General features: G+C 43.6%; 1 protein-coding gene across 4 annotated transcripts in view; it reads left to right on the forward strand.

Moving 5' to 3' along the window:
- Positions 1-21,633, forward strand: part of grh (grainy head) — a 79,596-nt gene extending 57,963 nt beyond the window's left edge. For 2 of the 4 annotated variants that reach the window (XM_066735624.1, XM_066735649.1), the window contains 11 exons: positions 8,946-9,303; positions 9,652-10,026; positions 11,636-11,892; positions 13,011-13,179; positions 14,130-14,241; positions 14,537-14,631; positions 14,820-14,990; positions 15,106-15,291; positions 15,523-15,987; positions 16,844-16,908; positions 18,049-21,633. In XM_066735624.1, the coding sequence (XP_066591721.1) occupies positions 8,946-9,303; positions 9,652-10,026; positions 11,636-11,892; positions 13,011-13,179; positions 14,130-14,241; positions 14,537-14,631; positions 14,820-14,990; positions 15,106-15,291; positions 15,523-15,987; positions 16,844-16,908; positions 18,049-18,310 (2,515 nt within the window). In that variant the 3' untranslated portion in view covers positions 18,311-21,633. The remainder of the gene's footprint in view (positions 1-8,945; positions 9,304-9,651; positions 10,027-11,635; positions 11,893-13,010; positions 13,180-14,129; positions 14,242-14,536; positions 14,632-14,819; positions 14,991-15,105; positions 15,292-15,522; positions 15,988-16,843; positions 16,909-18,048) is intronic. The other 2 variants (XM_066735635.1, XM_066735645.1) reach the window with 2 other exon arrangements.
- The last annotated feature ends 2,708 nt before the right edge of the window (positions 21,634-24,341 follow it).

Genomic DNA, 24,341 nt, shown 5'->3' on the forward strand with positions numbered 1-24,341 from the left:
TTCGCCAAATTCATCGAAATAAAAACTCAATTTCCTCTTATAAACAATCTTCATTCGATTTATGCAGAATCGCACTTATTTATTCAAGAGACTCTATATAGAACATCCTGTGCATACGCGCGTTATTTCCGCCAATCAGAATCTTCTGCCTGTCGTTTTGCCATACAGTAGATCATGGTTAATTTCTTGGGTTTTATCAAGGATGTAGGCGCGATTATTTTTCTCCATTTTTGCGCATCTCGATCGCTCGGCTATCTTCATTATCGAGCGTGGAAGAAAACGAGAGGTGATGCGCGCGGAGTGAGAGAATGGGGGGGGGGGGGGGAGGGAGAGACTAGGCAGAGAACCGGGTTATTATCCCAGCGACTTTGTTAATGTTTTCAGAATGGCATAAATCAGCAGTAATTCCTGAGCATCCCGGTTATTATCCAGGCTATTTTGTTAATACCCTCGGAGTAGCATAAATCGGTAGCAGCGGAGTGTCAGGCTCTTTCGCATTTCACGCATGGAGTTTAATTAGCGCGCATCGTTGCGGCAGAGATATATCATATCCGGCTTATTTACACCTCCCGCGGAGATTCTTCCGGTCCATTTGCTCGGTTTGCAAACTGCACGGCGCGCCAAAGGTGTCTCGTGAGAGAGGCCGCCAGGGCGAGTCCCGTAGGATAGGGGTCTCCCGTTTCGGCCTGCCAAGGACCCCTTCGCCGCTACGACTCACCCCTGCTCTGGCTGCGGCCCTACTTTTGATTTATATCGCCCGCTTAGCATATTTTGTAATTTACTGTTGAGAATCCTCAACGTACCGATTCAACAACAGCCATCGAAGCCCCGGAATTAAACTCTGCAACGCTGATGCAAGTGTAGAATTCTCTCTGTACGAGCGCGCGCGCGCGTGTGTGTGTGTGTGTGTGTAAGATGAAGCGACGCCATAACATCGTCACAGGAAAAGTTTCTCTCAGCGTCACCCTGCGGGAAGATTCTGCCCTAATCTTCCTTCGCATCTCTCACTCATATTCTCTCTCTCGCACTCTTAAGAACTGCTCGATCTCTCCTCTCCCCTCACACTCTCACCGATAACATCTACACAATTTGTACGCCGGTGGATCGTTAAAAGCGCGTGTCTCCCTTCCTCTCGTTATCCATGCATCCTCCGTTCCTCGTCTTTTAACTCTCCTCCCGAATCTCGATATCGAGACTCGGACGTATTTGATCCAATTTCATTGTGTCTCCTTCGTACTCTACACACGTATATATAGATACCTTGCGAAGGGATCCTGCTACCGATACGAATAATACGCGAGGAAAAAACGTGTCTCGATGCTCCGAAGCGAGACTCTCTCGTTCAGAATATATGTATATATATATATATATATAGAAAGCCACCGCATCATCGTCATCCTGCAACGACAACTGCTGCAAAGATCGAAGGGCGCGCGAACGTCCAGGACTTTTGAACTTTGCGAAACACGAGCCGGTGACAAGTCCCAAGGCACGAGTGTTTACGTTATTAATTCTTGCTACACGAGAGTTTGCGTTGGCGCATGCGGCAGTCCGACAACTCAACACCATCCACGCTATTTAAAGCTTGTATCCACCAGTCACATATATTCTATCTATTAGTAACCGATACCGAGGTCCCGGCGTGTACAGAGAGACTGCGGGAAAAGTGTGCAAAACCCGCGCATTCCTTTTACTCTTGTACGTTCCAAGCTCTCCTACACTTTTGTGCCTCTATTTTTACAGAAATTACCACGTAAGACGTTTTTCACCACATTTTTCGCTCTTTCCATATACGACGGAAAGTATAACGCTTGTACGATCATCTTTCATATCCTTTTTCTCCAAAACGTGTATATATATATATATATATATATACATGTATGCATAAACAGAGAGGATTTTCTATAAAAAGTTGTTAAGCGGTCATCTCCGAGGGCGGTGATAACAGTCGATGCAACTTTGTCGTAATTTACTCTCATCAGCGTGAAAACGGCACAATTTCCTCGATATATATATATATATACGCATTATACCATATACACGTGCGGTATACGCCATACGTACTTGACGCGTCTATAACCGCTTTATCAATAGACTGGTCGAGACGATACTTTACCGTTCGTTAAACTGGAAAAGTCACGAATTTATTGAAGGCGCTAATTAACGAGGAGCAGTCCGGAATTCGATCTGCGAAGTTGCGTAATCGCGGCGACACCCGCTTATATATGTACTATATATACCGTTTCAGGAGTTCCACGACTGGCTTCGTTAATTGCACCACGATCCAATCCAGAAACGCTTCCGTGTAATTGCAAAATTTATCTATCGATACAGTCACGCTACCGCGTGTTTCTTCTTCTTCTCGTCTTTTGTTTTCCTGTAATATTTTGAAGTTAAGGGGGTAGCGAAGGTGAGAGTGAGATAAGTCGGACGGTAGTTGTGCTTTAATGGGAGAGTCAGTTAAGAGACTCGCCACATGGGGTAGTAGTACACTTATACGCGTATAGGATAGGATGGCGAGCCGAGTGGAATCGGCGTACGGTTTCACAGCGAGCCGCTGCAGTAAAACTGGACTCCCAGCTGTCCGCGATCGCTGCCTTAATCTAAACGCCCGTACGCGTTAGCGACAAGCGCGATATGCGTTTGCCTGCACGCAGCTTCCCTCTCGAACTCGAATAAGAGAAATCCAGCTGCCTCGTTCCTTTACTCGGATGAGATCCCATCGCGTACTCGACAATAACAAGCCCACACGTATATGTGTATATACTATGTGTATCCTACTGTATAGTGTATCTCTATCAATTTTGCTGCTGCTATTATATACTCACTCTTGTATATATATATATATATATATATATGTATGTACATTTCCAGAGTGCTGGGGACAAAGAAAAATTAACCGAACGTTTTTATATAGACTCCCCCTCCCCCCCTCCTTTCACAATTTCTCCGGAGAAATTTATAATTTCGTATACAAAAAGAATAGAGTTAACGCGGAAGGCAGAATAAGGGGTTTCCTCGAAAGTAGAAAATCCCCCGAGGAAAGTAGTATAGTCACGTAGGTCGATTATTGCGCTTGCGGCACGTGAAGGAGCAAAGGTACAACTGGTTCCTAGGCAAGGTTCGTCGTGTCTATAATCTGGAGTTGACAGAAGCGACCGGAAGTGACCGTTTTACGAGCTAGCAGCCTCGTTACTTGGTCCCGGTGACCCCTGAACCTCGCTCGACGAGTAGTGCAACTGTGAACGCGGCCCGACGCGTTTGCTTCGCAAATTGCGATTCGCGCTCGTACAAAATGTAAATGTAGCTTTGACCGCGACACGCGATACTGTATCATTACCTCCGAGCTACTCCATAGTTACGAAGGATGTATTACGCATTGGGAAATGGAATTGGAGCTTATTATACCACGCGGACCGCGGATCGTTTCGCATGATCGATCCAAAACGCTCCATTTGCTTTCCTCGAGAAATTCACATCGCGTTGACGCGTCCAGACGCCTCCGGGGAGATCTCCCTATTATATATATATATATACATAACGAGTGAATCTAGAATGAAGCATTTTTCGTAACTCGAAAAAGACCAAGAGTATATATATATATATATATATGCGTATAACACAAGACATAAAGGCAAATGTGTAGCATGGTGTAAACTGGTGCAGGAAACATGGCTGACGCGATTACAAGCGAGCTAACGAGCCGGGCGGCGCTAGACGCGTCCGGTGCTTTACGATCTTGCTATTCGTCGCGCGACAAAGTGGCGAGGACGTGTATATATATGCGCGTACAATGGAGAGTCGGAGGAAGGTCTGCCAGGGGTCGAATTCAAGCGGTTTGACTCGCTCAAAAGTCTCTCAGCGATTTCTCGTTTCTTTGGCTATCGAGGCGAAAATCTGCTCTGTAACCTGCGCCCTATGACCCACCTGACGGGAAGGCCCCCGTGCGTCACGTCGTAAAACGAAACGGGCCTGAATAACCAGATTCTGAAGCGGAGACGTGGCAGTGGCAGGCCCCGTTTTCGCTCCACCTTCCACCGTCGTACATCCGTCTAGCCTAGTCTTGTTTCTTCAAATTTATATCGTACGTATAGTCTACTATATATATATATATATTATAGCCATTCTTACGAAAGCAAGTTTCGCGATCCACCGCGTTGACAATGCCACGCTCGTTTTACAAGCCAACTCGCGATCAGCCCCACACGCACAATTTTCTTTCCTCTCCGTGCACGAGTTTCTAAAAATTCCTCGAGAAACACGATAAAGATATTTAGCAACGCGATTCTTAGATTACCGTTGTCGTCGATGGATGCTGTAAGCAGGATCTGGAGGTTGTTAATATGAGCGCCTCGCGTAATCGTATATATATATATATATATATATATATATATATATACTCTCCTCGATATACACCGGCGAGCTCTCGCTCGATCAAAAATTTCTCACAGCAAAAACGAAGGAGTATCTGTATAGGATGTTCCAGTGATAAGACTCGCGTGTTTCGACGATATAAGAGTGATTAATTGCGGTATTCGAAGCGGGAGAATCGGTGACAGCTGTACATGCGTGCTTCTTCGGGTCATTCGGCCTGCTCCCCCTTTTGATCCTGAAGCCGCGAGACTCGCGAATATTAGTAAATTTCAACGCAATCTTTTAAAATCCTTCGAGAGAAGCGATTGCAGGAAAAATCTTATACGTTTGTATATTATTTCATTCCAAGATAAAACGATGTAACTCTGTTAATTCTTTCCTTAATTATTAAATAAAGAAAGTACGAAATAACTATACGAGCAAATAAATGATTCATCGAGCCGTGAAACGGACGACCGAATCATTATCGAGAGAAATTGGTAAATCAATTTGGATTCCTGTTGAGTCGGGGACCATAAACGATCTCGAGTACGGGGAATCCTTATAAATATTTCAAGAGCAAGTGGAAGGAGGAGGAGAAGGAGGGACTCGAAGAAGAAGAAGTAGCTACGAGGGTAGAAAGCCGGATCAAAGAACTCTTTCCGCGTGGATCTCGCGTCCCTACTCCTCGCTCTATACGATGGAGGTTTTCGAAACGCAATAATGGAATATTTCCGAGAATAAAGCGGAGCAGAGGCAAGACACGGAAAGTGGCGTAACGAGCGTGAGAAGTCTCTAACATAATAAGTTTAAAAGCGCGTGCGCGTTGCTGCTGTGTTGGCATTTGAAATTTGTCCGTACGGCACGTGCGTTTCTCTCGCGGCAACGGGCCGTGTACAGGTGCCTCGTGCCAGCTCTGTATATATATATATATATATATATACCAACGCGGTATTATTATACTATACACAGCTATAACCATCATCGTCCCGTTTGACCAGCGCGCGTGCTCCGTACGCGAGAAAGAAAAAAATATGTAAAGACAATAATAATAAAATGGAAGCTCCTCGGACCTGTCCGTCGAGTTTCGAGTAAATCTCACGCGTGTACACAGTGGCTCGTGTGCCATATATTCGAACTCAAGACGCACAATCGTGTCATATATATATATATATATAGGAGACATTCGACTTGGGTCGATTTCTGATGAATCGAGCCGGACGTTGCGATCCGTCCAGCTGAATCAATGAAGATTAATCGTCGCATTGTGCGCATTAGAGCTTTTTACCTATATAGCTAGGGAAAAAATCGATATACTCCGAGTGGTTGTTGGAGTTAAGCTCACGTGCAATCCGTTACCGGTTTCTCGAATGCGAAATAGCTTTTCGTGGAGCAGGAACGCGTTGTTCCGTGCACCGCTGACAGTCCTGTTGGATGTGATAAATTAATACTAATTCCGGTTCCGCACGAATCTTGCGGTATCTTGCGCGAAGCTTCGAATAACCTGCAGCAACCGCATACTACACTCTGGCCACCAAACGAGTTTCCTTCGACTGCACGGCGCGAACCAGCGGTGATTCTGCGGTCTAACCCCGTAACATAATGAAACAACCTTATATATATGTATATATATATATATATACGTATACAGAGGCATCCCCTTTGGCCGAAAATAGATTTCTTTCGTTTCGTAAGTCACCGGCAAATTTCACTCGATTAATCAGACTCTGCAACCTTCCAAGCTCTGCGATGCGTTTCTATCTTATTGGGAATGACAAATTTCTTATCGTTCGTTGGCATCCGTTATATTATACTATCGGTCGTCGTAGTTTACTACGAGGTTTGATGAATTTTTCTGAATTTATGTAGTCCATTATCGCAATTTGACAAAGAAAATTTTACAGCCCGTTTTCCTCTTCCGCGATAAACGTGGAGAACGTGTCGCAGCGTGTATTTTTGCGATAATAATCGCGCGAGATCCGGAGACTCTCGCGGCGATACTCGAAGCCCCGAGTTATTGGATGCGTATATACGTGTTGTGACCTCTGGCTGACCCCGCGACCTCCACAGAGTGCGCGCGACTGTCTTGTCGTCGATTTTGCTTGTTCGTAAGCGCCTAATTGCGCCAATGACGACGGACGTAAACTTGCAACTCCCAACGTATACATATATATAGAAAATTGCGAGCGTCGTTTATGAACTCGTACATTCGACTCGCTCGCAAAATCCAAATTCCACGCAGGATTTAATTCGCGATAAAATATCAAACACTCTCGTCCATTAATATTAAGCAGCTGACGCGACTGCAAGGATTCATAATAATATTATTTTCCTCGTGTGGAGAAATTCAGCCAAGTGTTATTCCCATCCATCTCCACGCTACGTATACAGGATATAGCATAAATGGTACATACGAGATCTCGTTTACGTGTGTCTCGATCGCTCCGACTCACGAATCCTCGACAGGATTAGCATACTCCTCGTAATTGCGGGTAATCGTCTGAATTTCGGTGTAGCGCGGCTGTATTATTCGCTTCCAAGTATTATATACGTGGAATATCTCGAGGATTCTTTCCTTCGAAAGCTTCTCCAGTCCCCTTTATATACACACACGCAGCTGAGTATATATATATATATACGCGAGAGCTGCGCTGGATGATTATCGGGGAAATTCCTAGAAACGGCGAATCGTCATTCGCGAGAGATCGTTAAAGATCGATTATCGTACAAGATTGGCGCAGAATCGGAGAAAAATAAAATGAAATGCGGAGGATAATAATTCGGAGCCGGTTTACCGCCGTTGGATCGCTTATACATATAGAACGCGATCGTAAAAATCGGTTGGGCTGTTTAATTCGGGGCTATCGTCGTTGGTGCGTAGTATATATATGTATATATATATATATATATATATATGTACCAAGTTGGTACAGAGGATATGACGGGGAAAGGAAGATAGGCTCCTCGAGCATTATTTGGACGGCTCCGGAGGAGAGTGACTCCGAATGGCAAATTCACATCGTTCGAGTACGGATTAGCATCGCATTACTCGCTGGCAGCGAATAGCACGCCGTAGGCGCGGATCCATTTCACGTAAGCCGAATTCATGAGGAAAGGTTCTCCCGTCTAGCCTGGGGTTATGACAGATTTCTTCCCGTTTGAGATGCGCAACCCCGGTGAAAAAAAAAGAACCCAGCGGGAACCCGACTCTTCCCGTTTGCCTTTCTCCTCCATGCGTGCCTTTTTCACCGCTTCGTCCGCCAATGAAGGTGATGACGCGTCGCGAAACACACCGGATAAATCCCTTTGAATCTCAATTGACAGCGTTGCACAAAAAATCAATCCAATTGATTCGATTATCGCTCTTTTGTCATTTATTCTCCCTGCGAAATCATTTGCACAGCGGCCTCTATTAATATATATATATATATATATATATAGCACTGGAAACTTTCTTCTCGTAAAACTGGTAATATAATAAATTTTAACTATGAAAGTATTTTTTTTTTTACGAGATATTTTTCTAGGATAGAAAGAAACGTACTCGAGAATTAAAAGAGAAACTGTGGCATTTCTCTGGAAGAATCGGTATATCGCCAGGTTATTTGTTTAGTGGTGACGCAGGTCTGTTGCGGGAAAAAATCTCGAATAGCGGGGAGTACAATGAGATGAGAGAGTGCGCGAGAGAGAGAGAGAGAGAGAGAGAGGATGGGGGATCAGGTATCAAGTGTAAAAAAGAAGGTATTGTACGGGTGCATCTGACCGTAGGGTAGGTATCACAGAGAGCGATGATGTTCGCCACAGTCGAGAGGCAAGGAGCGTCGTAGGTAGCCTCGACTTTCCGAGAGAGAGAGAGAGAGAGGAGGAAAAAAAAGGAGAAAAAGATCTCGCATGCACCGAGAGCACCTTGGCAGTTTATAAGGGTCTCGCGCTTTGTCGATACGCATTATCATGCTAAATATAACATGTTAACTACTTGGCATAAAACCCGACTCACCGAGCGATTCAACGACGAATCGCGTGTCGCGTTTCTTCCTCGCAAAACTTTTATTGCCGATTTCGGCAGATGCACTTTTGTTGCTGGTGGCAAAAGGAGAATTATCGTCGCACGGTGCGAATCAATTTTCGCCTTGATAAGAGACTTTATATGGGATGCCTGTCGCCAGGCTGCATTCCTCATCGTCAGCGCTCATAATTAATGTGAGAAATGACGCACCTTATTATTCGCCACTGCGTTTATAACGCAGCGTGCACGGCCCTTTCGATACGTTTCGAGCGAGTCCACGCTCGATCGTAAATGTGATCGGCGCGTTTACCCGGAGCTCGTTAGTAAAATCCCTCCTCCGATCTAATATATAAATTCGTTTGTTTATCGCCTGATTATCGCGGCCACTGTGGCAAGCAGAAAGGATCAAAGAAATCTTTGTCATTCGATGTACTCTGTATATGCATATATATATATATATACGCATTAGGAAGGATATAGTGTGCAAGGGTACATTCGACACGCGTCCTTGAGTTGGCGAATGCGAGAGAGAGAGATGAGAGATAAGGAAATGAATTTTAATGAAAAGTTTGAATTGTGTCGAAAGGGGTGTGATGGGGCAGAAGCTGCTGGTGCAAGAGGCAGGCTCGGGCCCGGGGCCTGGTTCGACGAATCGCATGGAAAGCGGCGAAGGTGCCGGGGGAGGGGAGCTGCATCATTTCCTACACCAGTACAACCAGCAGTCTCACAGTCCCGGGCAGAGCCTCCAGGGTGGGCTCCCACTTCCGCTGAGCCCGCAGTCCCTGCGCCACGACGGCTCCTCGAGCGGCATCACCGGGGTCAAGCGGGAACCCGAGGACCTCAGTTCGTCTCGCGGGGCCCAGTCCAGCAAACGCCACAAACAGGCACAGCCGGACAGTCCGACGCCTCCTGGAATGTATCACCACCATCAGCACCAACTACAGGTAAGCCAAGCCAGTCCCTGCATCCAATAACTCGCGAACACAAAGATATATATGTATATATGCGTTTTACATATCCACACGCTTCGCTGGATAAAAAAGACTTTTTTATCAAATCAAATAATTACTAATGAAACTCTTTAATTTGCCCGGGATATATATATATATTCTTGCGTAACGCTCCGCTGCGTTGCGTAACGAGACGTTAATACGCGAGAGAGGCCAAGTATGGTTATTCGATGGGTTAAAAGTTATCGTTATTAATCAGCCATTGGCATAAAAAGGTGCTTGCGTAATTTTTGGGATATGTGCGAGATTAAACAAGGATGGATCGTTGCGGATGATTTCCAGGTGCAGCAGTACGGCAGTCCTTACGATCCGTATACGTCCTGCAGTCCCAGATTGCAGTCTGGCGCGTACACTTCGACATCCACGGGGACCGGAAACGGCAGTAATCCGGGATTGCACCAGGAGGCCACGGTCTACGTGGCCAACGATGCACTTCCGCCTCTGGCGTCCTCCAGCTCTTCATCGTTATCGACCAACACAGCATCCTACACGAGGTACGAAATTGTACCGAGTTCCTACGCCACGACGCACGCCATACGCTCCACTTCCAGTAGCAGCAAAGTCCTCACGGTTGATCTTCCCAGCCCGGACTCTGGAATCGGTGCCGACGCGGTCACACCTAGACAGGATCATCATCCACCTACGGCGCTCCACCAGGTAAGTCTCGACATGCACGATAATAATGATAAACCACGAAGCTCTCGTCAGTTTAAACCGAGAATCGATTCTCTTACTCGAGCTCGTGCATCACAACTGTTCCATTAAAAATTCCTGCCAGATTTCGCCTGCATTCGTTACAAGGCTATTATTATATATATATATATATATATATATATATATATATATAAGTTTCTGCTTAACGATGCTCGTATATAAGACAGCGCCCGTTCTGGCATTTCGTTACGTCATATTATTTACGTTTCTCGTTACAACGCTGCGCCTATATCTTAATTCGTATTCAAGGCAACCGAATTTAATTTCGTGTTAAAGCCATTTCCATTCCCATTTCACCGCAAACCATTTCGGGCGAGGACCGCGTCTAGCCCACACGTAGGAATGTTAATGCTCCTCTTAAATAACGTCTTAACTATCCTGGTGGTATTTCACCGTGTGTGTGTGTGTGGAGAGGCGCTTAAATTCAATCACACACACACACACACACACACACACACACACACATAGGGACTCGCGAGCAAGGTGTACACACTAGAAATCTTTTCGATAAAATTCTATATTGGAGAACGTTGGTAGTTTTCCCTCTATTACGACAATTGTGACAAGGTAAAGTAATAAATATATGTAGTATATAACATATATACACATGTAGAAATCCAATTTACGGAAGCTATATGGGAAAGAGCAATGCGTTTTGGTCGGTTTTGCCGCTGATTCGCCATGCTTTCGAATATCGCGGAACTTTTCGCAGTAGCTTTCTGCGGTTGGTCGTTCGAGACAGTATTAAAAGTGCTCATTGTTCGAGTCGCGGCATGAAGACGTAAGAACGTCGAACGTTTAGCAAGCGACTCGTTTAACGACAGTGATTGGGAAACACGTATATATATATATATATATAAAGCGTGCGGCGAATTTTACGAGACCGCAAGGCTTCCACTCTTCCTCCTCTGCTTTTTTCCCCTATTTATTTCCCTCTCGAGTCTTTTCGCTCCTCGGTTCCTCGACAGCCGCAGCAGCAGCTCTCGCGCGGCGCGTCTCGCATCCTGCGCTTTCGACGTGTACGATTTAGAGAGAAGCGCATGCTGCAGAGTGGTAAGCGAATGTCACGCGCAGACCCCGACAGACGCACGAGATAACTGCTTTCCCATAAGCGTTTTCAAAGTGATGGGAAGACCTATGAGGTCTTTGGCGATTTTACTTCCAGCTATAAATCATCCTCGCCACTTTCCTCCCATCGCGAAATAATTACTCAAAACACACACGAACTGGTTAACCCGACCTTATTGATTTATCGCGCGAAATTCGTGCTTTCCAACAGTCTATTAAATTATTATTAATCACCCACGTAAGTTTCGACGCGTGTTTAACCTCGTATATATATACCTATATAGTGCATTTCGCAATGATTTTTATTATATCGATATAATAGGCTAATAAACACACTGAATTAGTTCGTGTCGTATTTCACGATAGATTTCAAACGCTGAAAGAATTTATTCGCCTATGTCGTGCGCTCGAGAGAGAGAAAGAGAGAGAGAGAGAATTTGCGTCTGGCTGTTATATCTGCAATAAGACGTTTATTGATTTACAGTCCTCGTTCGATTATACGGAGCTGTGCTCGGGTGGAAATGCCGCCGGAACCGCGGTGGTTCTCGAGAGTGGTGCAGTCATTCATCATCAACCGTTGCAGTTGCAACTCCAGCAAAATCACACGCAGGCGCAGGTGCAGCGAGGAGCTCTGGTGTCCGCCAGTGTCACGCCAAATCCGAACCCCAACCCACCCCGATCGAGGCCCTGGCACGATTTCGGCAGACAGAACGACGCCGATAAGATACAAATCCCAAAAATGTGAGTATACATATTTCAACATTATATATTATATATTTATATCAATTCACATTACACAGCTCATCCCCTCTCGTGAGATATCTGTTCGTCAAAGTAACATATACGTATACCGTGTACTACACGTACCAGGATTATCAGCGAAAATAAAACTAATGATAAGCAGTGATAAAGTCCGGGATTGTGGTCAGTATACATATACATATATATAGAGGCCGGGATAAATAGAAGATAGTCCGAGAGAGTCTTGTCGACATGGTAATCGGTAGTCTTTGAGAGGAGTCAGTTTGCGCGGAGAATTTGTACGAAGAATATTATAGCGCGTCAGCGGGAGTCGCGTGTACATATACATTTCATGGAGAACAGTTGTAATAAGGCAGAGCTGTCAGGTAGAATGTGGGCGAGTAATAGCAATAGCAACAGTAAGAGCTAGCCACGGGAGCCAGGAGTCGTTCAGGCCGTTCACCCCTCCGAGTCTCTTTTCTGCTTATCCGGTGTGTGCACGGTGCACGGTGCACGACGCGCGCGCGCGCGCTCGCGCAGGCAAGGCGAGGCAAAAATTCTAATGCGAAAGCGCCGACTGCCCCTCGTCTGTCGAGATAAAGATAAATAGGGAACCGTGCGACACGCTATATCGTTAAAACTTCTCCAGATAGACCAAGCGAGACAGGAAAAAGCTCGATTAGCCCCGCCAACTCTGTCCTCTTGTCTCTGCTCGCTACTTCGCCATATTCATTCCGTGTGTTCTGTACATGTGTCTGTGGATAGATATATACGTATATATATATATATATATATATATATATACCTGCCCGACGAGCTTTTCCACAACACGTTTATGTATATATGCTCTCCTTCGTTTTCTTCCTCTCTGCTTCCCACGAGTCAATTTTAATATGTCCGGCAAACGTTACGCGCGACGGAAGCTTATTCTCATTAATGAAAGTCAGAAAGCATTATATATATATATATATATGTGTGTGTGTGTGTGTGTATGTGAATATAATCTATAGAAAATATGCAGCGAGACAGATATTTCATTTCCTTTCGGAAACCCCTTCCAATATACTTGCTAATTTTATGTAACATCGACACACCGTGTTTCTCTTTCGATTTTATAGATTCTCCGCTTACGGATTCAAGTATCATTTGGAATCGCCTATCAGTACGTCTCAAAGACGGGAGGATGATAGAATAACGTACATCAATAAGGGACAGTTTTATGGGATCACATTGGACTATGTGCCTGATCCTGATAAGCCGCTCTTGAAAGCTGGACAAACCGTTAAGGTATATATATTTATTTATTATATCAATTAAAAGTCAATATTTTCTTTTAATGCATCATTTAATTTATTGATTTTTATTTTTTAATTTTCCATTACTTCTTTGTATATTCCATCGAAATAGTTACTTTTTATATAATATAGAATCACGTTAGAACGATCGTCAAACTATGAGAAATTAAAGTGAAATTTATAAAGTGGAAGATTCATCGGAGAAAGGATATAATAATAAAATGACGATGCATCGCGTTTCTGAAAAATCAGGGTGTCGAATAAATCAGATTTCGTTCGTACTATACATAAGATTTTCCAGTCGGAGAACGTAGCCGTTTGTTCACGCGGCTCTAATTGGCAGCACGGCGCACCGTTAGTAATTTCCATTCTGATAAAGGCGTCGATTTTTTTCGGTGACGAGTTACGACTTCCTCGTTAATTGCTAATCAGCCGTCGAAGCGTGTGCGATCAAACGGTACGCGCGTAAACGTAACTGTCCATCCCTCTCACCCCGCGCTCCATATTTTCTAGCAGTGAGCAATTCTTCGCCCATTCACCCGAATCAAGAAAAATTACGCGTATATACCCCAACGAGCAACCGCACGTACGCACGCATGCACACACAGAAACGCGCCAATCGCGTGCCATGCTGCGTGCCTATCTCGCGAATCTTTCTTAAACTTTTGCCAATTTTCCAAAGTTTGCACAAAACCATGCTGCGCACAATTCCACCTTCTCTCTCTCTCTCTCTCTCTCTCTCTCAAATTGCAGAAATTCTTACGTAAGCGATTAGAAATGATGAAAATTTCGCTTTCACTTTTCATCTCTCGCGGTGAAAGCTCTTTTTTCGATATCGCGAACCGTTCCGCGGCCGCCGATAATCTTTCAAGGTGTTTCACGGAAATACACTGTATACATATATCATATTATAACCAGCTAAAGAATATAATTTTCATTCAGAGCGTCGTGATGCTGATGTTCCGGGAGGAGAAGAGTCCCGAGGATGAGATCAAGGCTTGGCAATTCTGGCACGGCAGACAGCATTCTGTGAAACAGCGAATTCTCGACGCCGGTGAGTAAACATGGAAAAAAAAGTAGTATATAGTTCGTATATATATACGTTATGCGTTGACTCATCAACAGCCACCGAGTAAAGTGTCACGATCTAACCACATTTCTTTACGTTTTATCGCAAGCTATCCGAGGCGATCGTCAGTGAGTAAGTTTACGGTGGATTTGTCATCTTATAAGAGGATATCTAGAGTATTTCAATGGGGGGGGGGGGGGGGGGGTAGATGGTTGAATTTGTATCTCATTTCGATTCTGTTTCAACGAAGAGCTAGCTGACAGTAGACTTATTGTTGCAGACACGAAGAATAGCGTTGGCTTGGTGGGCTGTATAGAGGAAGTTGCTCACAATGCTATTGCTGTCTACTGGAACCCACTCGAGTCTTCGGCAAAGGTAACGCAGGCAATACAATATACGATTCAATCAAGATTTATTCCAACCGTTTCTTTCTCCTCGTCCCTCTTTGCGTTAATAAATATAATCGCATTGAGATTCCCAAGAACAATGGATATTAATTCATGACTATAGAGAGTTGATTAATTTGTCCGTTTTCCTGATGCACCCTTCCGCTCCTATTGCAGATCAATGTTGCCGTGCAGTGTCTCAGCACGGATTTCTCCAGTCAGAAAGGAGTCAAGGGTCTACCGCTGCACATACAAGTGGACACGTACGAGGAACCACCCCCTCACGCACACTCCTACACGCCACCCTCCCATCGTGGTTATTGCCAAATCAAAGTATTCTGCGATAAGGTTATTGTCAATTATTTCGGTCAAACCGATCGATTTCTGTAGGAGTGATTTTTAACCAAATTTCATCTATATGTAGAATATTCTCGATTAACAATGTTGAAAATGACAATTTCAGGGAGCGGAGAGAAAGACGCGCGACGAAGAGAGGAGAGCAGCGAAACGGAAAATGACTGCTACCGGAAGGAAGAAGCTGGATGAACTCTACCATTCCGTAACGGAGCGCAGTGAATTTTACTCGATGGTCGATCTTCACAAGCCACCAGTGCTGTTTTCACCCCCGGCCGAGCACGCCATAGACAAGGTATTTGAGGATCGCTTAACAGTAGCAATATTGTATGTATATAAAAGAAAAGCCACAGAATTCATAATCCTCTGCTCTCATTTCCGGCAAAGTGTCGCATGTGTCGGGCAAATTTTCTTTAATATATATATATATATATATATAAGAATGATAGAGATTGAGAGGAAAATATGGCGATGTATGCGTGCAAAAGAAATCGTAACGAGAGTAAAGTTGTTTTCCTTTTCTCAGTTCTCGACGATGGAGTTATCGGGCTTCTACGGAGGTGGTGGAGGCGGGGGCGGGGGCGGTGGCGACACAGACACGTCGTCTCTGAGTAATGGTGAGAGCGGAGGATTGAAGACGGGTGGCAGCAGCCCCTATCCCGCGTGCGGCAGACCAAGCCTGCCAGCGTTGAAGTTCCACAACCACTTTCCGCCCGACAATCTCAGTAGTCTTCACGACAAGAAGGACTCCTTGCTGATGCAGGTGCAGGAGCTTCAAGGCTCGGTCCTCCAGGGCGTGCAGCAAACAGCCCTGACAGCGGGGACCGTCGTATCGGGGGTGGGCAACCGTCTCCATTTGCAGCAACAGCCACCCCACCTCCGGCCAGCGGATACCGAGGAACGCGTCATGCTGTACGTCCGTCAGGAGTCCGAGGACGTCTACACTCCCCTCCACGTCACACCGCCGACGGTCCAGGGACTCCTCAACGCTGTAAGGACTCTCTCACGCAGGATTCCTCCCTTATCTCTCTCTCTCTCTCTCTCTCTCTCTCTTTCTCTTTCTCTTTCTCTTTCTCTTTCTCTTTCTCTTTCTACACAACTGAAAAATCAAACTCTCTACCCGCCTCCTCGCGATCTCTTCGCATCTCTTTGAAAATTATTCAGGCACTCGCTAAAATGTAAATCTCCTTTTCGACACGATCCTCTTTCTCGAGTAAGCAAATCGATAAATTAAGGGACGAGTAACTTGAAGTTCGCGTCGTTGTACGATATGTGCGAGAGCGCTATGCGAAGACAAGCGTATACACCACGTAAGAGTTTATTCATGCATGTAAACGCATATACTGTACCATAATTAATATCCGTGGCACTCATCCATTCGCTAATTAATATTAATGCGCATGCAATTCCCCCAAGAGATCACATGTGCGTACACTAACTCATTTCTTGCCATATTACACGAAGAACCGTCAAAGGACTGCGATACGAATCTTGGCGGTCATCCCAGTTTTTTAAATTGAAATTTAACGTTTAACGATGATGAAAGAAAAAAGTGGAAAACGTCGGATATAAGCTCGCTAACGCGCCTCTCTCTCTCTCTCTCTCTCTCTCTCTCTCTCTCTCTCTCTCGTTTCGCCAGAAAATGCAATTTTTCATAATTGACATAGGCGACTCGGCTTGATCTCTCTCTTTCTCCATCTCGATCTCTCTTCTCTCTTCCTCATCCCGTTTCTTCATACCACGAGACGCGTAACGCGGGCTATGATATCTAAAAAGCGAGCAGGATAGAACGATGGTCCGTCAACCACTGTCAAAATTCTAATATTCTACTTTTTTCTATTTTACAGATTGAGTCAAAGTACAAAATTGCATCCTCGAGTATTAATAACCTCTATCGCAAAAACACAAAGGGGTAAGTTTAGTAGAGTGTCATCTTTACTTGCATGCACGCTAAATTAGTGCATGCCATAACGGTGACATTGCCTGACTGACTCTTCGCCTGGTTTGGTAGTCTCTCGCTCTTTTGCCTCTATCTATATCTGTCTATCTATTTCATTCTCTCACTCACTCACTCACTCTCTCTATCTCTCTTTCACTCTCAATATTGTTTCTCCTCGGTTCATCAGACCAGATATTAATTAAACTTAGAAGTTTTCTCGACTGATCTCAAGAGAAAACAAAGCGCTCTCGTATCTTTCTTCGTGCATGTTTTTCAATGTTACTATATATATATATATATATGTACATATATACTCTAAATACGTTTGGTGCCCTTGTATCCTCCTCGCATGTCTGAAAGCTTCTCGTCTCTTACTAATCCACTAATCTCTCTCTCTCTCTCTCTCTCTCTCTCTCTCTCTCTCTCTCTCTCTCTCTCTTTTGTTCTATACATCAGCCTCTAATACTCTCACGCTTCCCTATATCGCTACCTCTAAAAATCTTATTAACTTATTAACTTTGCACATTTGCATCGCGCGTGTCAATCATACTCTTCCTCTTACAGTGTCTCGCCTCATTGGATATTTCATCTCACTGGTCTCTTTTTCCATATAAAATCTCTCGATTATCGCGAATCGATCGATCTCTCGAGCTACGGTACTCACGCAGAAACGGGTTGGGCGCGGATGTCTTTTTCATTTGAAACTCTGCAATCTCTCTCTCTCTCTCTTTCTCTTTATCTCTATCTATCTCTATCTTTCTCCTTCTTATCTAACTAATTAAATCGATGAGTGCAATTTTTTGATAATCGCCAATAGAAAACGTAGAAAATCTTTTGCAATGGACCGTAAATCGACGGCAATAATACACGCGACAACAGATATGAACTATATATATATATAATAGCTATAGGTTGTAACAAACAAGCGACGATGCGAATTTCAGTTGGAATAATCGTAGGAAGAATTTGACGAGAGTCGCTTGTGGGTTTTTAGCTAAATAATATATATATATATATACGCGCTTGATTTCACGTTTCTTTTTCCTGGTGTGTCCGCGGTGATGAATCGTCAGGGCGGATGATTGATGGAAGGACGTACGATGATTGTTGCAGAATTACAGCGAAAATTGACGACGGAATGGTGAGATATTACGTGGACGAGGATCTCTTCCTGTTGGAGGTCAGCCATTCGAGGGTGAACCCGGAGACCGATCGACACCCCAATCCAGGATCGCCGAGCGATCCAGGGGATCCAGAGACTACGGTCGGTTATGACGTCACTCTGATCGAGCTCTCGACGGCTGCGTCCTCGCCATTGACGAACTCCTCGCACGAGCACGTTCACCAACACGTTCACGAGAGCGCCAACACGTGAGCTCTTCTGTCAATTCTTCCTGAGGAAATCGCCTTTGCGCGCACCTTGTAAATACGTATATAAGCGGTGAAGGAGGAGGAGGAGGAGGAGGAGGAACTGTTGAAGAGGGAGCTTCTCTCTCTCTCTCTCTCTCTCTCTCTCTTTGTGTCCCTGGCTCGTCAAGAATCCTCCCGATCATCTCCAAATCCGAGATAATCGGATAGCGTGCAATCCAAGGACGCCTATATTCTCTCTCTCTCTCTCTCTCTCTCTCTCTCTCTCTCTCTCTCTCTTCTCTCTTCTCTCTTTCGATCTTTCTCTCTCGCATCAAGGTCACCAATCACCGTGTATCTGCACAGCCTCGGTCAATCAGGCTCTCGAGGAGTCGATCCTCCAGCAGGAGACGCCGAAGACGCACCATAGACTTAGACTGAAACTCGCTGAAATCGACGTGGCGCCAGCGCACTCGCCAATGAAATTCATCAAGGTCGAGAGATCTCCAATTCCTCCAGCACGACCAAGCCTCGGCGTGGTACGAATTCTTAAAGAGAGAGAGCGCATCTCTATTTCTCTCTCTCTCTCTCTCTCTATATATATATATATATATATATATACCTAAAGCGCTCGCCTATGTAAACCTATATATCGATATATCAATTTCCGTTTTCCCAATTTTCCAACACCCCAAAGTCTGCCACACATTCTCCATCGACTATATATATATATATAGTAACTTCATTCGTTCAACGTTTCATTCTTCAACAATTTTTACTGATGCGAGCGCAGAATTCTTAAGATTACTGGATCTAGTAGAATGTAATTGAAATGCGATCGATCTGTACTGTAAATCAATCAAAATTGATTTAAGAACTTTGTTATATATTAAGTATTGTATGTATGACGTATAAATGTATATGAAACTGTCATTCTATGTTATTTGTATTGTCGCTTTAGAGTTTAACGTCTGTTTATACGTTTAAGAAACGCCGTCGACATTAACTGAGTATACATATTTTAAGGGTTGACGATGTTCCAACTATTAATCTCATTATTGTGTTAATACGCCAATTGCCATTTTAAATAGTCCAATAATCCTGAGGATGTCATAATTTTCATCGATGCATCTCGATGTTGCGCGATGTCAAATTTTCAGCATCACGTAGATTTTTATGAATAATCCCCAATTTTCAAGCCTAGCTTCAAATGACGAAGGGAATTCTCGTAGAGACGTAAGAGAAATTCTAAAAAAAATATCCTTTTAAAGTTATGTTATTCGCTAAGAGCAAATATAATTTAAAAGAGAAATGCTAAATTCTGTTATTTAATTGTAATAACTACGATAAAAATTAGAGATTCGATTTAGTGGATAAAAATCTGTTTTGATATTAGAATCGTTGAAGTATATATCGCCTGACTAGAAGCCACCAACATTTCCAAGTCACCAGACTTGAGTAATTTAAATTCCAATCGTATATGCATAGTTTTAATAGCGTGTTTTTTAGTGCAGCCCAGTGCCAACAAGCGCGAGGATTATGTGTGACGAAACCAAACGTGTAAATTAGCAGTGAAAAAGAAGAAATTTAAAGGAAGCAAGGCATCTGTACTCATTACTGGCATCGATCGTTGGATCATTTATTTTTTAATGGAAACATTGTGAAACTCGTTCCTCGAGTTAAGAAAAACTATAACAAAAAGGAAGCGTTTTGTTTCGATCTTCGCGCATCCCTACTGCAGGATTACGACTATACACTTACAGAAAGATTTATATTATCCATTTGTTATTATTTACACTAGAATCGTTAGATTAGATTAGACACATCACAATCATGACACTTGTTAATTGTGCGTACGTCAATACCGATGTCAAAGCAACGATCAAAATACGCTTTTAAAATGCATATTATTATCGAGTACTATATTTTGTTACATTTATTGCCAGACAGCATATAAATTGATATTATTAATATTATTGATTCTATTGACTAGAACTACGTAATATACGTATATTAATATTATTATTTTTATTATTATTATTTTTTATACATATTATGCATGCGTGCCCGCAGGACGCAAAAAGGGCGAAGCGTGAGCGAGAGTGTATGGATGGAGTATGAAATTGAGGAGAGAGAGAGAGAGAGAGAGAGAAAGCGAGTGAACGGATGAATGGACTTGCATGAACGAATACTTTGAAAAATGACAGATCCACGGAACAAAATCGTTAGCGTTAGTCCATGACATGTTTATGAATAATCAGCTGGCCGTATCTTCTCACCTTTGCCTCCCGGAAAAGCACTCGATCCGCTGCTTGCTATTTCGCGGGCGACGGTTTTGCTACAACGAGCCATTTCTTTTCTATTATATCATCTTTATTACTTTTAAGATTATTCGTATTATTTTTAAGTTCAATAATGATATTATTATATATTATTATTATATTATTTTAAATAGTTATTATTATTTTTATTATTAGAATGGAATAAAGACATGTTAACGCCACGGGAAGGCAGCGAAAAGAGTCGCGGTGAAAGAAAGAGAAAGAGTGCTTCTTCGAGCGAAGAAAGAAAAAACATTGAGAAAAGGGGGAAAAAAATCAAATTCAGAATATATTTTACGTTTTTTTGAGTAGTCGGTACAAACGTCGAGAGCACTTGGATTTTTGGACGATTCTTTTCGCTGTCGCTATCCGTGGCGGTTTTACAGTCGAACTGATTGTACGTTATAATTATATATTACGAGTCCGAGTACACAGTAGACACGAGCGTGCGATGATCGATGTTAAACGGATTTTATTAATGGTTTTAAAGCATATCTATAATAAAGAGGAACTTAACTTTTCGCCAGTCAGCGGACTGGGCTCAAATTGTCAATGTAGCCATGCAACACGACAGAATAAGAGGATTTTTTAAGGATACCGATGTGAGAATGCAGAATATACATATACAATATTTTTCAACGCGTTGTCTTGCCATCGTGAGATTGTGCCAGAGGTGATATTATATTATTACGATGTTTATTGCAACAATAAATATTATATTAGTACGTTTTATAAACCGCACGCTATTCTTATTGCTCTCTACAGCTTGTGAACAATGATAAGAAAGACTGTCCCCATCCTATTCCGTACGAATCATTCTGCCCAGACATTTATCCATTCGCAGCACATTCTAGTGTTATATATATTTATATATATATATATATATACATACACATTATTACTCTTATATTATAAATCATTCGAGCAATTGAACAATGGCACAGACTAGCTAGGCTCAATTTCATCAACCTATTTCGAGAGACAGGTGATTAACATAGACATCCGAAAAACATGTAATAATAAAAAATGACATTCTGAAGATTTCAATTTCAATTCCATTCCTTGACAATCGTGAACAATGATCCTTCATCGAGCACCCGACGCGCCAAAGAGCAGAATAAAAATGGATTGATCGCAGAGATCCAATCCACGCGGGCCTTGGTCTATTTTTCATTAGCAAGCAGGAGGACCTTTCCAACGGGCAAAACATCCTCCCGGGGTCCTCGTCGTCATTAGAAGCTTTTACGGGTGCACGAGGTAAACCTGTTCGAGAGGAATTTAAAAAGAAAGTATTGTAAGCGTATAGAAATCTAGTATAAGGACAGATAAAATAAGAGTGAATCCCTGTGTATTGGTGGAGGAAGGTCCATAATGGTCGATCGAGCCGAGTCGAAGGATGTCGACGACTTTTCGAGGGGGGAGCGAGAGAGATGAAATCGACGCTGCTTCTCTCTCTCTCTCTCTCTCTCTCGGGGATACGAGGAGCGCTGACAGTTCTGACAGATTTTTCGGTCAACTCGTTCACTCGTACATCACCGAAACGACGTGTCATCCAGTACGATTAGTCGCACACCACAAATTACTCCTTTGACGAGCTTAACGGAACACGTACCTCGTACCTCATCGCAGCCAGCTCGATTTAAGATCTTTATCACCAGCCATCCATCCGCGTACATATATATATATATATATATAGCTATCAGGGCAAAATTCAATCAAAAATCAATCGGTAATATTTATACGTGTGCGTATACGCGTGTGTAGGGTATAATACCGATCCCCAATGCCAATTCCGATCCGTGCCTGAAAATGAAGCACGCATCGAGAGCACGTAAAACTATTTATGCAAATAAATCCTTTAAACAGGATCGTGGCTGGAATATATCATAATCGAGCTGTATACACTGCCAGAGGTGACGATCGATAGCCTTTCAATACAGAACCGTTTGATTTTATTATCCTCCAGAAGAAATGGTCGTGTTCGAGGCGAATTTTGATTCCTTGCCGCGTGCGCGCGAGTGCTCGCAAGCCCGCGCGGTTTGAGCCGTGCAGAATTAATTGATGCCTCGCAACTCTTAAGTATAGGATGCAGCTCGCGTACTCGTCGGCCGGTAGGTGGACGGAGGGGGGCAAACGAGGAAAAACGGAGGATGCTGAGCATAAAGTATGAGTATAGGAGTAACTATACCTATACTATATATCGTATCGAGCGAGAAGCTCGCGCATGATTGTGTGCGTCCGCTTCGCGGCACTCGACACTCGTGTGGAAATCCACGACCTTGTAGGGGGCCACTGGCCCTCGCATAAGTTTTATAGTTCTTTGCGTGTACAATACACATGGGGCTCCCTCCTCGTCATTCTATAAGTCAAACTCGATATTTTCTCCATTTACTTACGACTTTTACCATACGTACACCGATCGATAATCGTTTGATAATCGCCTTTGCTCTCTCTCTCTCTCTCTCTCTCTAAGAGATTCGACAAATTATGCGCGCAGCACTCGACGCTATATATTTATAACTTTAAAGGGCTACTCGCGATGTTTGCCTCATTTTTACTTTCAACCTGATATATGCACTCTTTGCACGCCACGTATCATACTTGTATAACCGCAATATGTTCTCCTCTTGTTAAAACTAACACACACACGTCTCTTTACACGCTACTTGCTTACAGTGTACATGTCCGACTATCTAATGTCAAGAATTTCTGAGAACGAAGGATAAGGGATAAAATCAATCTGATCTTTATTTTACTTTCCTCCGGTAAATTCTTGCTAATTCACCATTTTTTACCTCGGTGTGCCCAGCCCTTGCGAAGAATTTTGGCCATCGTTAGAGCAAAAGGGCAACAACCTACTTTTCACCATAACAACGCGTCTCCGACCGGTTTACACTTTGCACTTGTCCAACAGACACCCGCGTGATCTTGCCATAAAAAAAGAAGAACAAAAAAACGCGACTTTCATATTTTTCAATCATCAAGCACTTTCCTAAGCGCGGACCGTTAAAAATTGATTGGTCGATCGAAGGTCGCTGACTCGAGCGTGATTATTTTCCATCGACATAACGATGATTTAATTACACCGCTGAGGAAATCGTGGAAATTTTGGGTAAATATTTGATCGAAGCAGAGTGACATGGACAGGAGGGAGAATCGTTGGGAAGCTTTTATTCGACGGGCCGAAAATTGGAAAACGCACGAGTGGGCGTGCTAGAGGTTTTTTCTTCAGGGTTCTCTTTAAAATAAAGGTACAAATATTTTCGGTTGGTCCGGTTTGACGGGTTGGCGTCGCGCGCTGTGCTCTCTTTATAGATTATCGAATTCTTCGGGGCAACGTGGAGATAAAGGAGGTGGTCGGTGGTGGGGGCAAGAAGCTATTAGCAGGCTTACCGAGGGACGTGCAAACCGAAACTCTTGTCTCCTCGGGTGGTTTTTTTTTCCCTTAAAACGCGGATCACTGACTCCTCCGAGCAAAGAGCCGTGGACCACGCGTTCCCCTTATTCCTTTTCTCCAAATCATTTCGCCGTTTCGAATAACGAAGCACGTTTCCTCATTGCGGTACTCGCCACTCGAACCGAGACCATTTCAAGAACCAAATTGTTTTCCGTGAAAAATGCTAATTTTCAGTTTTTATACCGTGTAATCCTTTGAGCCAATCCGCGAGTCGTGGAATCGCTAAATTCTTGGAGAAAGGGAAGCGTGTAAATGTGCCGTCTTCAAACGCGGCGTACGAG

The sequence above is a fragment of the Prorops nasuta genome, unplaced genomic scaffold (assembly GCF_024137725.1).
Source record: "Prorops nasuta isolate Cenicafe-Biocafe unplaced genomic scaffold, Cenicafe_Pnas_1.2 PNAS00002, whole genome shotgun sequence".
Lineage (NCBI taxonomy): Eukaryota > Metazoa > Arthropoda > Insecta > Hymenoptera > Bethylidae > Prorops > Prorops nasuta.